Below are 12980 nucleotides of genomic sequence, written 5' to 3' on the forward strand. Positions count from 1 at the left end.
AAAAAAAAAAAAAAAGGCAAAACAGCTCTAAAACCAAAGTGAAACTGAAGAGAGTGATAAAGGTAGAAAGCTGTTAGCTGGGTAGAGTGCCGTGGTGTTCCCTTCTGCTATCTCATTACAAATACGAGGGGTTCCCAAGAGAAGCATCCAAAGAGATGAGGACAGAATATAAACTGAGATAGACACTGCTCTCCCCAGCTGGATGCTTGCCTAGGTAAGAAAATGCATAAGCAGCTGCCAGAGCAGCGTGTGAAGAGTTCATAGGAGAACTTGACATATATCCCCAGGAGAAAGGGGATATTCATGACAAAGACAGAAACTAGTACCTGCTTCTTACTTGCAAAAGTCTGAGGACAGGAGGCTGACTGAAGCTGCCCATGGAGAAATGGGTGGAAAAAGGGGATGTTATGCTTCCTGTGGCTTTTACAGGCACCATAAAAGATGACCTAACAAGAAATGTCCCAGGCTGGGCGTGGTGGCTCACACCTGTAATCCCAGCACTTTGGGAGGCCGAGACGGGTAGATCACTTGAGGTCAGGAGTTCAAGACCGGCCTGAGCAACATGGTAAAACTCCATCTCTACTAAAAATACAAAAATTAGCCAAGTATGGTGGTGCACGCTTATAACCCAGTTACTTGGAAGACTGAGATGGGAGAATTGCTTGAACCCAGGAGGTGACGGTTGCCATGAGCCAAGACATCACGCCACTGCACTCCAGCCTAGTCGACAGAGCAAGATCCTGTCTCAAAAAAAAAAAAAAAAAAAAGAAATGTACTGAAAGGACCTCAGCCAAGAAGGCTAAGGGCAAGGGCAAGGTGGTGTCAGCAGAATGCGGGGTTGTGAGTTGCTTCCCCAGAGTTGTAAGAGGTTAGTCAAAGATTAGGGAAGTGTGGAGGTCTCCATGAGAGTCTTGAAAAACCCACCAGTATAAGCCCCTCAACAAAGAGCTAGCATGTCAGCATCTACCATACAAAGCCCCCAATAACAAACTAGTCACTTAAGACTGCTGCTTCACTCTAATCTTTCATTCTTCTCCTTCTGACCCTGGAGAAGTCAGGCAAACAGAGAAAGAAGGAGGAAGAAAAGGGAAAGAACACATCACTCTTCCTTTTCCACTGCTGATCCCTGGATGAGGCCTGAGCTAGAGGAAAGGGAAAGCTTTGATTTCCATAGAAGTTTTTATTTAGACTGGACTGCATTTTTTAAATACCTAAATATGAAGCCATTGAAATCCCTGAAGGCAAAAGAAAGCTATGGAACATCAAAAGGCCAGGAAAGGGGATCCGACAGAATTTGTGTAAAGGAACTGGTGGAAATTTTTCAGTGTTTCATGGCTGTGCCTTACTGTATTGCATCCATTTTAGAAAATGCTTATACTTTTAACTATTTAATCTTTCATATCATATAAGCCTCACCTTTGAAAAAAGGCCTTCTGTTTCTATATTGTATCCTTTAAGGTCCTCATGTAATTTCTGCAAAGACTGTATGACTCTTCTTTGATGTTCATCATCCTTTAGCTCATGAGCTCTGATCAGAAAATCATAGTGGTCCAGAGGTCCATGACAAACAGCCAAAGCTTTCAAATAAGTCTCTGAAGTGGCAGTTGGGGTCATGTTCTCAAATGTCTGAACTGTATAGGCTATAAACAAAAACATATAAAATTTTAGACTTTCTTAAATACATTTCACAGTGCTCTACATGTTTTAAAGGGTTACATTCAAACTTTTAACTAGTTATTAGTGTATCTATTTGAGCAGTTTTGTAAATGTCATTTTGATAAAAATAACATAAAACACATCTTAAGCCAGGCACAGTGGCTCACGTCTGTAATCCCAACACTTTGGGAGACCGAGGCAGGGGCATTACTTGAGGTCAGGAATTCAAGACCAGCCTGGCCAAATGGTGAAATCGCATCTCTACTAAAACTACAAAAAAAATTAGCCAGACATGGTGGTGAATGTTTGTAATTCCAGCTAGTTGGGAGGCTGAGCCATGAGAATTGCTCGAACTCAGTAGGCAGTGGCTGAAGTGAGCAGAGACTGTGCCACTGTATTCCAGCCTGGGTGACAGAGAGAGACTCAGTCTCAAAAAAAAAATTTAAACAATGAATATATTTCTAATTGTTTTATTTTAACAAAAGGAAATAAACCCCAAATCCCTAAACTATAATTGTAACCTCTCTTCCAGAAAGCCTATTCCTACTACAGCTTCTACTTTGCTTCCAGTCCACTAAAGGAGCCACCTGGGTTCCTCATCTCCTTCCCAAAGCAAGGGAGCTGCCTTTCTTTGAGTTAGCCCTAATTCTAGTTCTTAAGCACCAAGGCAGAGACTTCAAGATTAGTCCCAAGGGTTTTCCACTGCTCCTTAATTCTCTACCCAAAGACAACACAACATTCAGATATTACAGTATCAATTTCAGCCCTCTGCTTCTAAGATCTTTTTCCCTTTTCCATAACCTTTAGGGGGTTGGACACAGAGCTGAGACACAGCAAGAGTGCCTGCTTCAAAGCAGGATGGTGTTCTGATTCTATTTTTAGCCTCTCCTGGGAGAGAAATGATTGTGGCGAGGTCCAACTGTAATTTCATTCCTTATCTGGGGCAGGTTTAATGAGCAGCTAACTCCTTCCCTACTGTTTAGAAGCCACAATAAACAGCAGCAACCTGGCATATTTTTCAGAACAAGATTTCCCAAAGGTACTCTGCCAGTGTTTTATTCATTTCATTGAACATCACGTTTCCTTTGTCACAATAACATAAAAATTACTTTAGCAAAAAGAATTAACAGTCACAATGTTAGTTCCATGCTTCCCCAAAAGAGGGGAAAAAGTCCTTAAATATACTACGAATGTTGGAGACAGGGATGGCTGTTTTCCATTATCTGTACTCCCTTTCTAAGTAGAAATTTTAGCTGAATGCATGGCTGCCCAGATATGTATTACATCTCCTGGTCTCTCTTGCAGTCAGGTATGGCCATGTGAGCAGGTTCTAACCAATGGATTGTGAGCAGAAATGTGTGTAGTTCAGATATACACCGTTAAACAAAAAGGGCATATCCTCCTGACTTCCTTTTCCTCCCTTCTCTCTAACTGGAGTAAAAGTGTAATGACTGCAGCTGGAGGAGGCAATGAGATGCACACAGAATGTTGAGTAAAGCAGAGCAACAAGATGCACAAAGCCTGGTTCTCCAACAATGCTGAGCTGCCAAACCAGCTCTGGATTGCCTACCTGGATTTTTATGTAAAAGAATAATAAACTTCTGGCCAGGCATAGTGGCTCACACCTGTAATCCTAGAACTTTGGGAGGCCAAGGTGGGCAGATCACTTGAGCTTCAGGAGTTCGAGACCAGCCTGGGCAACATAGTGGGCCCTCGTCCCTAGTAAAAATAACAAATTATTTTTTAAAAAAATTTTTTTAATTAGTCGGGCTTAAAATTAGCATATGCCTGTAGTCCCAGCTACTTGGGGAGGCTGAGGTGGAAGAACGACTTGAGCCTAGGAGTTTGAGGCTGCAGTGAGCTATGAGCACACCACTGCACTCCAGCCCGGGCAACAGAGCAAGACTCTCTCTCCAAAAGAAACAAAAAGGGAATAATAAACTTCTACCTTGCTTTTAAAGTAGTGTATAATTGGGGTCTCTGTTATAGAAGCCCAAGTGGTACCCTAACTGATATAGGTGCTTAAGGCCTCCAAAAGAGAATCTAAGGGTCTCCTGGAACACTGGGCCTCACAGCACCAGGATGAGGCTTGGGGTTCAATGTTAAAGCTGGAGATGCAGGTTGAGAGTTCCCTAAATGTTTCCAGCAATTTGAGATATTTGCCAGTGTGGCATAATAAGAAATACATTTAATCTTTGTCCCTGGTTCTTGGTACAGAGTTCCTAAAACCCTTGGAATTTCCTGAGTAATAGGAGTGTTTTCTGTTATTCATTGCATCACACCTGAGTTCATGTTAGGAGGTGATGCTAGGGTGGGGCTGGTAGCCAGAAGGACGAAGTGGGTAGAAGGTTGGAACTTTCTTCCCCACACACTGACCGCAGGAAGGTGGGGCTAGAGATTGAGCTCTGTAAACACTCAAGGAGACTTGGACAGCTTCTGGTTGGTGGACACATCTAGGTGCATTCACCTCCTAGGTATCCCCCTAGGCATCTCTTCCACTGGGCTTCCTGAATTATATCCTTTATAATAAACCAGTAAACATAAGCAAAATTTTTCCCTGAGTTCTGTGAGCTATTCTAGCAAATTATTGGATCTAAAGGGAAAGAAGTTTATGGAAATTCCCAAATTTGCAGTCACCACGTAGATATGTGGGTAGCCTGGGCACCCCATTTGTAGCTGGCAGGTGAACTGGAGGCATTCTGTGGGACTAAGCCCTCTTACTTGTGAGATGTAATGCTCACTCCAAATAAAGAGTGTCAGAATTGAACTGTTGAAATACCCAGTTAGTGTTACAGGATTTGAGAATCTCACAACCAGAGAAAAATGTTCTTCTCTACCCTCTCTTTTAGATTTCTGGAGTCAACCAAGTGAAAAACCTCAGGGTGATTACTGATTTATTCCTCTCCCTCCCACAATCCTATTCACTCTTCAATCAGGTTCTCAGCCAATGAATCATCAATGCTACTCAATTTTGTATGTGAAATACTCTCTAATCCATTTCTCCTCTCCTTCCTCATCCTACCACCACAGCTTGTGCCCTTTAAAGGAAGCAGGGATCTCTCTTAGGGCCTGCCATGCCCCCCCACCCACCCACAATGTAGACATAAAGAAAAATCTGGAATTCCTTCAAGGGAAATTCCAGATACCTAGCTGGCCCTGAGAAGTAAATAAGCCACTTGATAAGCAAAAAGACAATAGTAGCTCAAGATAATGGCCAAGGAAGTTAGGGATGTTCCCTAAAGAAACTAAAGATAACAGCTTAATATATGTCATTGAGTTGTTTCTCAGAAATTCCAACCCCTACCAAACGGATCCGCTGGCACACAGACCTCGAATAAAAGGGAACTGAGGACTGAATTCTGACCACTGCTCTTGGTTCTGAATTTCTTCCTGTGGGGCCTAGAGGAGGTTATGCTCATGAGCCAGAGTTAACATTCTTTACTGTTGAACCCAAATTTTTAGATAAAGCTTTCTTTCCGGCCGGGCGGGGTGGCTCACACCTGTAATCCCAGCACTTTGGGAGGCCAAGGCGGGTGGATCACGAGGTCAAGAGATCGAGACCATCCTGGTCAACATGGTGAAACCCCGTCTCTACTAAAACTACAAAAAATTAGCTGGGCATGGTGGTGCGTGCCTGTAATCCCAGCTACTCAGGAGGCTGAGGCAGGAGAATTGCCTGAACCCAGGAGGCGGAGGTTGCGGTGAGCCGAGATCGCGCCATTGCACTCCAGCCTGGGTAACAAGAGCAAAACTCTGTCTCAAAAAAAAAAAAAAAAAAAAAAAAAGCTTTCTTTCCTTAACCAATTGCAAATCAGAAAATCTTTTAATCCAGCTTTGACCTGTAGGCTACTCCCTTCAAAATGCCCCACTATGTTAAGTCAAATCAATGTATAGCCTCCATGTATTGATTTATGACTCTGATTATCACCATTGTGCCAAATTTACCACCACCTCGATCTGTAAAATATCTTCTGCCAACTCCAAGGCTGATCTTACTAAAATCCAAATGTGATTTTATCAATCTTTGGCTTGAAATTCATCTCACTGTTTAAAGGAGTGGTTTTCCAAATGGTTTTACAGCTTTAATAGCTGTACTTTTTTCATATAAAATCTTCCATCAAATCCTCAATTTACTAAAGAGAAAAGTGAGAAGGTGGGGCACAAAGTCCCACCCTCTTCATATCCCCCTCATTCACATACCCACACACCCCTATTTCCCAACAGCCTCACTTCAAAGGATTATATTTAGTACAAATAATGTACAGAAAAGGGTTAACACAACAGGCCCGAGACTACCATCCACAGAGCATATTTATTTATGTCTTAAAATTGACAAATAAATAAATAATACCTAATTTTTAAAAGCTGAGGCTGGGTAGAGTGGAGCACATCTGTAGTCCCAGCCACTTGGGAGGCTGAGGCAGGAGGAGCCCTTGAAACCAAAAGTTGGAGGCAGTAGAGCATCATGATCATGCCTGTGAATGGCAACTGCACTCCAGTCTTGGCAACACAGCAAAACCTCATCTCTAAAATAAATAAAAACAAAATAAATAAAAATTGTTTTGGCCAGGCACAGTGGCTCACACCTATAATCCCAGCACTTTAGGAGGCTGAGGTGTAAAGATAATTTGAGCCCAGGAGCTTGGGACCAGCCTGGGCAACATAGTGAAACCTTTGTCTCTACAAAATATATATATATATATATATATTAGCTAGGTATAATGGTATATACCTGTAGTCCTGTAGGGATTACTACTAGTAGGAACTACTGTTACTTGGAGTGCTAAGGTTGGAGGATAACTTGAGCCTGGAAGGTTGAGGCTACAGTGAGTGGAGGTTGTGCCACTGCACTCCTGCCTGGGTGACAGGGCAAGACCCTATCTAAATAACATAACACAACATAACATAACATAACATAACATAACATAACATAACATAACGACATAACGTAACAAACATAACATAACATAACATAGCATAACAAAGAAATTGTTTAAAAGTTAGTCACAGGAAATATCAGGATTGTGGCCAAAACACTGTTTCTCTTGGCATCTGCCTTTGGAGAGGCTTAAAGTCTTTCTTAAAGTCTTTTTATTTTCACTAGCCTAACATCTTGATTTAACAGTGTAGACTTCATTCCCAGTTTTCAGAAAAGAAAACCAAGGTACGCTGAATATGAGGCATAAATTCCGCTAGGCAGCAGAGATAAAAGGAGAATCAGTCAGCCAAGATACTCAAGGCTGACAGATTGGCCAGCTTAGCCCTGGATAGCAGCTGTATAAATTGAAATACAAAAGACTTCTCAAAAGCTGTACTAAATTAAATCTGTTACTACATCAGTGTACACAAATTATGTGATGCTGCTGCCATATTATTTTGATTTGTATTAATTTGTCTTATTGTACTCCAAATGGACAGTGGGAAAATGCCATTCAGAAGTTCCACACACTAATCTACAAACAAAAATGGAAGACTTTAGGAACCCAAAAAGCCTGCGCTATTCTTTCGAATATTTCAATTTTGTACCTTATTTCACTATATTCTCCTAAACTAAGTTTTAGGAAGATCCTACTATACTCCACAGCCCACTTGCTGTAAGATTTAGTCAATATCTTGTATCCTACATCTGAATAACCTATTAAATCTTCCTCAATATTAAAACAATTACTCCTATTTAGTTTTACTTTCACCAGAGGGGAAAAAAAATGAGTTTCCTCAGGCTTTGTGTATAGTTGTAATTACTTTTATTTCCTACAATTTTTTTAAGTAAATGTAACCTCAAGATTTTATTATCTGCATAATAAAACAAAAGATGATGCATAGAAACTGGATCAACACTTGGCCCTTTCTCTTATCTCTTTCCAGTTCAAAATACTTGCATCTCTTGTGGCCAGCATTCTCTTAGATCTGCAGTTGGACTCAACGCATTCAAGTCTCAGCACAGTCTTCTTTGTGTTTCAGCCTTTTTCTGGAAAATCTGGAAAATCAGCTTAGTCTACCTGTGATTATGATAGCTACTTTGCTTCCTGTCATAACGCCACTTTCCTTGGGCACACAGAGAATCCTCGCTTTTCTTGTCCTGATCTTGTTGTGAGGTTGGTGCTTGCCATATGCCACACATCTTACAGAAAGTCTAAAGTGTTTTAGACACAGTCACCACATTTATGGAAATGCTATCTGCAAGAAAAGAAGTCCATTTTCACCTTAAAACATAAATTTGAAACAAAATTCTCCTGAAGCTGTAGAGTCCCAAGTTTATGCTAATATGCTCCCCTTAACTAATCTCACTACATTAACAAATAATATATAATAAACTGAACCTGCCTTTGCAAAATTATGACAGTAAGAGAAATCTGACAGTCAACTCCACCTTGCTTCTGACCTCCAAGCTGTGCTTGACAATTCCTGGGTGCAGGCCAAGCTAACTTTGGGAGGAATTTAGTTTACAGATTAACTTTAAAGCAATTATGAAAATATTATTGCTCTCTCCTTAAAGCATACCCCTCCTTGCTCAAAAACCAAAAGCCACCTTTGTAAGACTAATGAAAGCCTACAAGAATAAAATTATGGGAGGGGCCTGAACTCTGCTAAAATGTAGGCCAAGTTTCTATAATCCCTTACTGCTCAGGGGTCATGTGGCCAGAGGTCACAAGATTTGTGACTTCTCCAACTGCTTCTACAAATAACATCACTGTTATAGAACCTAAGATTGGTTTTGCTGAAATGTCTTTCAGACTGACCCCACCTGGACTCATGACTCATGACTCAACTGATCCTGTTGTCCCACCCAGAGTTGGACTCAGCGAATGAGGATTGATTTTTATACCCCTATGATTTCATCCCCAACCAATCAATCAACAGCGCCATTCCCTAGCCCCTTGCCTTCGAAATTGTCCATAAAAACCCTCAGCTCCAAGCCTTCAGAAAGACTGATTTGAGGGATAATTCCAATTCTCCTGTGTGGGACTCCCTTGTATCACGTAAACTCTTTTCTCTACTGCAATGCCACAGTCTCAGGGGATTGATTTTGTCTGTGCAGTAAACAGAAAGAACCTGTTAAGTAATTACAAATTTATAATTATGCTCTTCTTAATGGCACAATCCAAAAATGAAGAGCCAATGCAAATTGTCAATGATACCCTTACAAGAATTGTTACATAATAAATATAGGGGTTTTTTTTCTTAACAAGGTCTTGAGTTAGCATCCATGACAGACTTAAGGAGAGGTAGGTGTCTGGGAGCCTCTTGAAATTAAAATAAAATTATATATTGTATATTTCAAAATTAATAATGGATTTTAAATGGTCTCATCACAAAAATATGATAAAGAGGTGAGGTGATGGATGTTATTAACTTGATTTAATCTTTCTAGAACATATACATCTGTTAAAACATCAGAGTGTACCCTATAAATATATACAATTATTATTTGTCAATAATTTATGAGTTCTTTAAAAGAAAATTATATGTGAGTATGTTTAATCTGAGGTAAGTCCTCTAAATATACAACCTCCAGATTTTTAAACAAGATAAGAACCAATGGTTTATTTTATTATTTTTTTTTTAAACAGGGTCTCTCGTTCTGTGGTTCATGCTGGAGTACAGTGGCATGATCATGGCTTACTGCAGCCTCAACCTTCCAGGCTCAAGCTATCCTTCCACTCCCACCTCCCTAGCAGCTGGGACAACAGGTGCATACCACCATCCCTGGCTCATGTTTCATTTTTGTAGAGAGGGGTTCTCCCTATGTTCTCTAGGCTGGTCTTGAACTCCTGGGCTCAAACAATCCTTCCACCTTGGCCTCCCAAAGATCTAGAATTACAGGTATGAGTTACCACATCCAGCCCAGGAACCACTGTTTAAAAAAGAAGTGTTGAGCTGGACACAGTGGCTCATTCCTGTAGTCCCAATACTTTGGGTGGCTGATCACTTAAGACCAGAAGTCTGAGGTTACAGTGAGATTATAACACTGAACTCCAGCCTGGACAACAGAGGAAGCCCCTGTCTCTAAAGAAAAAACAAAAAAGGAAAGAAAGGAGAACAAAGGAAGGAAGGAAGGCAGGCAGGCATAGAGAATCTGAGGCCCTATCCCAGCCCTTTGAATCAAAATTTGCATTTTCAACAAAATACTTAGGTGTTTTACATGCACATTAAAGGTTGAGAAGCACTGTACCAGGGAATGATCAGAGACTCCTACAGATCATCAGGAAAAAGCCTTTCTATGAAAAACACATTAAGTTGACACCTGAATGCCAAAAGGAGTCACCTATGAGGAATATCAAAGAGAACATCCCAGCCTAAGGTTATAGACGAAGCAAAGTACAAATGGAAATGAGCTTCACATTTTCAAGGAAGAGAAAGGGAGTTTATGTGGTTGATGCAAATGAGCAAGGTAGAGTAAGTGCGACAAGAAGAGGTTGGAAAGGACAACAAGAGGCCCAGCGCAGTAGCTCACACCTGTAATCACAATACTTTGGGAGGCTAAAGTGGGCAGATTACTTAAGGCCAGTCTGGCCAACATAGTGAAACCCAGTCTCTACAAAAAATACAAAAGTTAGCCGGGCATAGTGGTGCATGCCTGTAATCCCAGCTACTCATATGGCTATGGCACGAGAATCATTTGAACTCAGGAGGCAAAGTTTGCATTGGGCTGAGATCACCCCACTGCACTCCAGGCTGGGCAAGAGAGCAAGAATCTGTCTTAAAGAAAAAAAAAAAAAGCACAACAAGCACTAAATGATATAGGGCCTTAAAAGCCATGGTAAGTAATGCAGATTTTGTAAATAGGATTGAGAACAAGGAGAAGGTTTTTAAAATTATTATTCTTTTCTTTATTTCCCTTTATTTTAAAATTAAACTTAACCCCTCTAAAAAGCAGATGGTTTTGATCAGGGTACAAGATATTATTGAAAGATAATAAAGATTGATAATAAAAGATTACTCTAGAAAATAAGACTAGGAATGCAAAGTGGAAGCAGAATATGTGAATTATATAGTATGTAAATTCTTTTACTTTTTTTTTTTTTTTGAGATGAAGTACTGTTCTCGTTGCCCGGACTGGAGTATAATGATGCAATCTCAGCTCACTGCAATCTCACCTTCCAGGTTCAAGCAATTTTCCTGCCTCAGCCTCCCAAGTAACTGGGATGACAGACGCCTGCCACCATACCCGCTAATTTTTTGTATTTTTAGTAGAGATGGGATTTCACCATGTTGGGCAGGCTGGTCTCGAACTCCTGACCTCAGGTGATCCACCTGCCTTGGCCTCCCAAAGTGCTGGCATTACAGGTCTGAGCCACCACGCTCAGCTGTGAATTATTTTCAATAAAACTACTATGTATTTTTTATGTAGAAGTAGAAATTAGGAGACTATTCAAATAGTTGAGTTAAGAGATATCTATGGGCTGGACTCAGTGGATCATGCCTGCAATGGCAGCAATTTGGGAGGCCGAGGTGGGCAGATCAGTGAGTCTAGGAGTTCAGGACCAGCCTGGGCAACATGGTGAAACCCTGTCTCTATTAAAAATACAAAAATTAGCCAGGCATGGTGCTGCACACCTGTAGTCCCAGCTACACAGGAGACTGAGATGGGAGAATCACTTGGGCCCAGGAAGGTTGAGGCTGCAGTAAACCGTGATTGTGCCACTGCACTCCAGCCTGGGCAACAGAGTGAGACCCTGTCCCAATAAAGAAAAATGAAAGAGAGAGCAAGTGATATTTATGATTTAGACCAGAGAGTTAGCATTGTAGGTTAATAGACCAAGATCATGTAGCTAATAACAGTACCAATTGCTAACTTTGAGTATTTACTAAGTACCAGGTTACTTTCCTAAGGAATTTCTGTACATTAACTGAATTGATCTTCACAACCACCCTATGAAGTAGGTACTAATACTATCCCTACTTTAAAAATGAAGAAACTGTGGCACAGAGAGGCAAAGTAACTTGTCCATGTTCCCAAAGCCAGGAAGTGGCAACTGTGCCCCCAGCATAGCAGGCAGGCAGGATGTTATAGTAACGGAAGGAATGTGGGCTCTGGAGTAATAATCTCTGGGTTCCTCACCCGACTACACCATTTCAGCTCTCATTTATGATAATGTTGTTCTCCATGGTGGACTGAGCATGTGATCACTACCCTGGCCAATGATGCCTAATGGGGAAGTTAGCTTCTGGCAAAGTCTTCCCCAAAGCTCCTCAAAAGGGACTTACTCTTTCCTGCCTTTGTAATTCCACCTGTGACATCAGGATACTTGGACTATTGCATCTTAAGAACATGAGAGGAAGGCTGGGTGCAGTGGCTCATACCTGTAATCCCAGCACTTTAGGAAGCCAAGGTGGAAGGATCACTTGAACACAGCAGTTCAGGGCCAAAGTAAACTATGATCTATGATCATACCACTGCACTGTAGCCTGGGACACAGAGCGAGACTCTTATCTCACAACCAAAAAAAGAACACAAGAGGAAACATTGTTGACAGGGGCAAGATAATCATGATCTTGACACATATCATAAAGCTTAATCATATTGACACTGTTTCCACACAGCTAGGGTGATAATAGCAAAGGGAATATGTTTTTTGATGCTTTAAGTTGGACTGGATTTAATATCTTTATTGTAATGATATCCTTTTTTATTATTATTACTTTATTTTAGAGACAAGGTCTCACTCAATTGTCCAGGCTAGAGTGCAGTGGCTCAGTCACAGCACTGCAGCCTCAAATTCCTGGGTCAAGTGATTCTCTCAACTCAGTGTCCCCAGTAGCTGGAACTACAGATAGGCACTACCAAGCTTGGGTAATTTTTTATCTTATTTTTTTTACTTTTTTGTAGAGACAGGTTCTCACTATGTTGCCCGAGCTGGTATTGAACTTGTGGCCTCAAGTAAACCTCCTGCCTCAGGCTTCCAAAGTGTTGGGATCACAGGCATGAGCCACTTGCCTGGCCTCTATATTTGATACTCTTCAGGAACTTAGGCAAAATGAGAGACCAGAATCTTTCAATAGAAGGTAAACATTGTCTTTTAAAAATTGTATTTTAGGCCAGGCATGGTGGCTCATGCCTGTAATACCAGAACTTTGGGAGGCCAAAGCAGGTAGATCATCTGAGGTCAGGAGTTTGAGACCAGCCTGGCCAACATGGCAAAACCCAGTCTCTACTAAAAATACAAAAATTAGTTGGGCATGGTAGCACATGCCTGTAGTCCCAACTACGTGGGGGGCTGAGGCAGGAGAATTGCTTGAACCCAGGAGGTAGAGACTGCAGTGAGCCAAGATCACACCACTGCACTCCAGCCTAGGTGACAGAGCAAGACTCTGTCTCAAAA

General features: G+C 41.3%; 1 protein-coding gene across 4 annotated transcripts in view; it reads right to left on the reverse strand.

The window, feature by feature from the left end:
- AFG1L (AFG1 like ATPase) overlaps positions 1-12980 on the reverse strand; it is a 220197-nt gene that overhangs the window by 186466 nt on the left and 20751 nt on the right. For 3 of the 4 annotated variants that reach the window (XM_017543728.2, XM_017543729.2, XM_037743947.1), the window contains exon 2: positions 1417-1640. In XM_017543728.2, coding sequence (XP_017399217.1) covers positions 1417-1640 — 224 coding nt within the window. Of the gene's footprint in view, positions 1-1416; positions 1641-6007; positions 6125-12980 lie in introns of those variants that run through there. The other variant, XM_037743948.1, reaches the window with a different exon arrangement.

The sequence above is a fragment of the Cebus imitator genome, unplaced genomic scaffold, assembly GCF_001604975.1.
Source record: "Cebus imitator isolate Cc_AM_T3 unplaced genomic scaffold, Cebus_imitator-1.0 Scaffold160, whole genome shotgun sequence".
Taxonomy (NCBI): Eukaryota; Metazoa; Chordata; class Mammalia; order Primates; family Cebidae; genus Cebus; species Cebus imitator.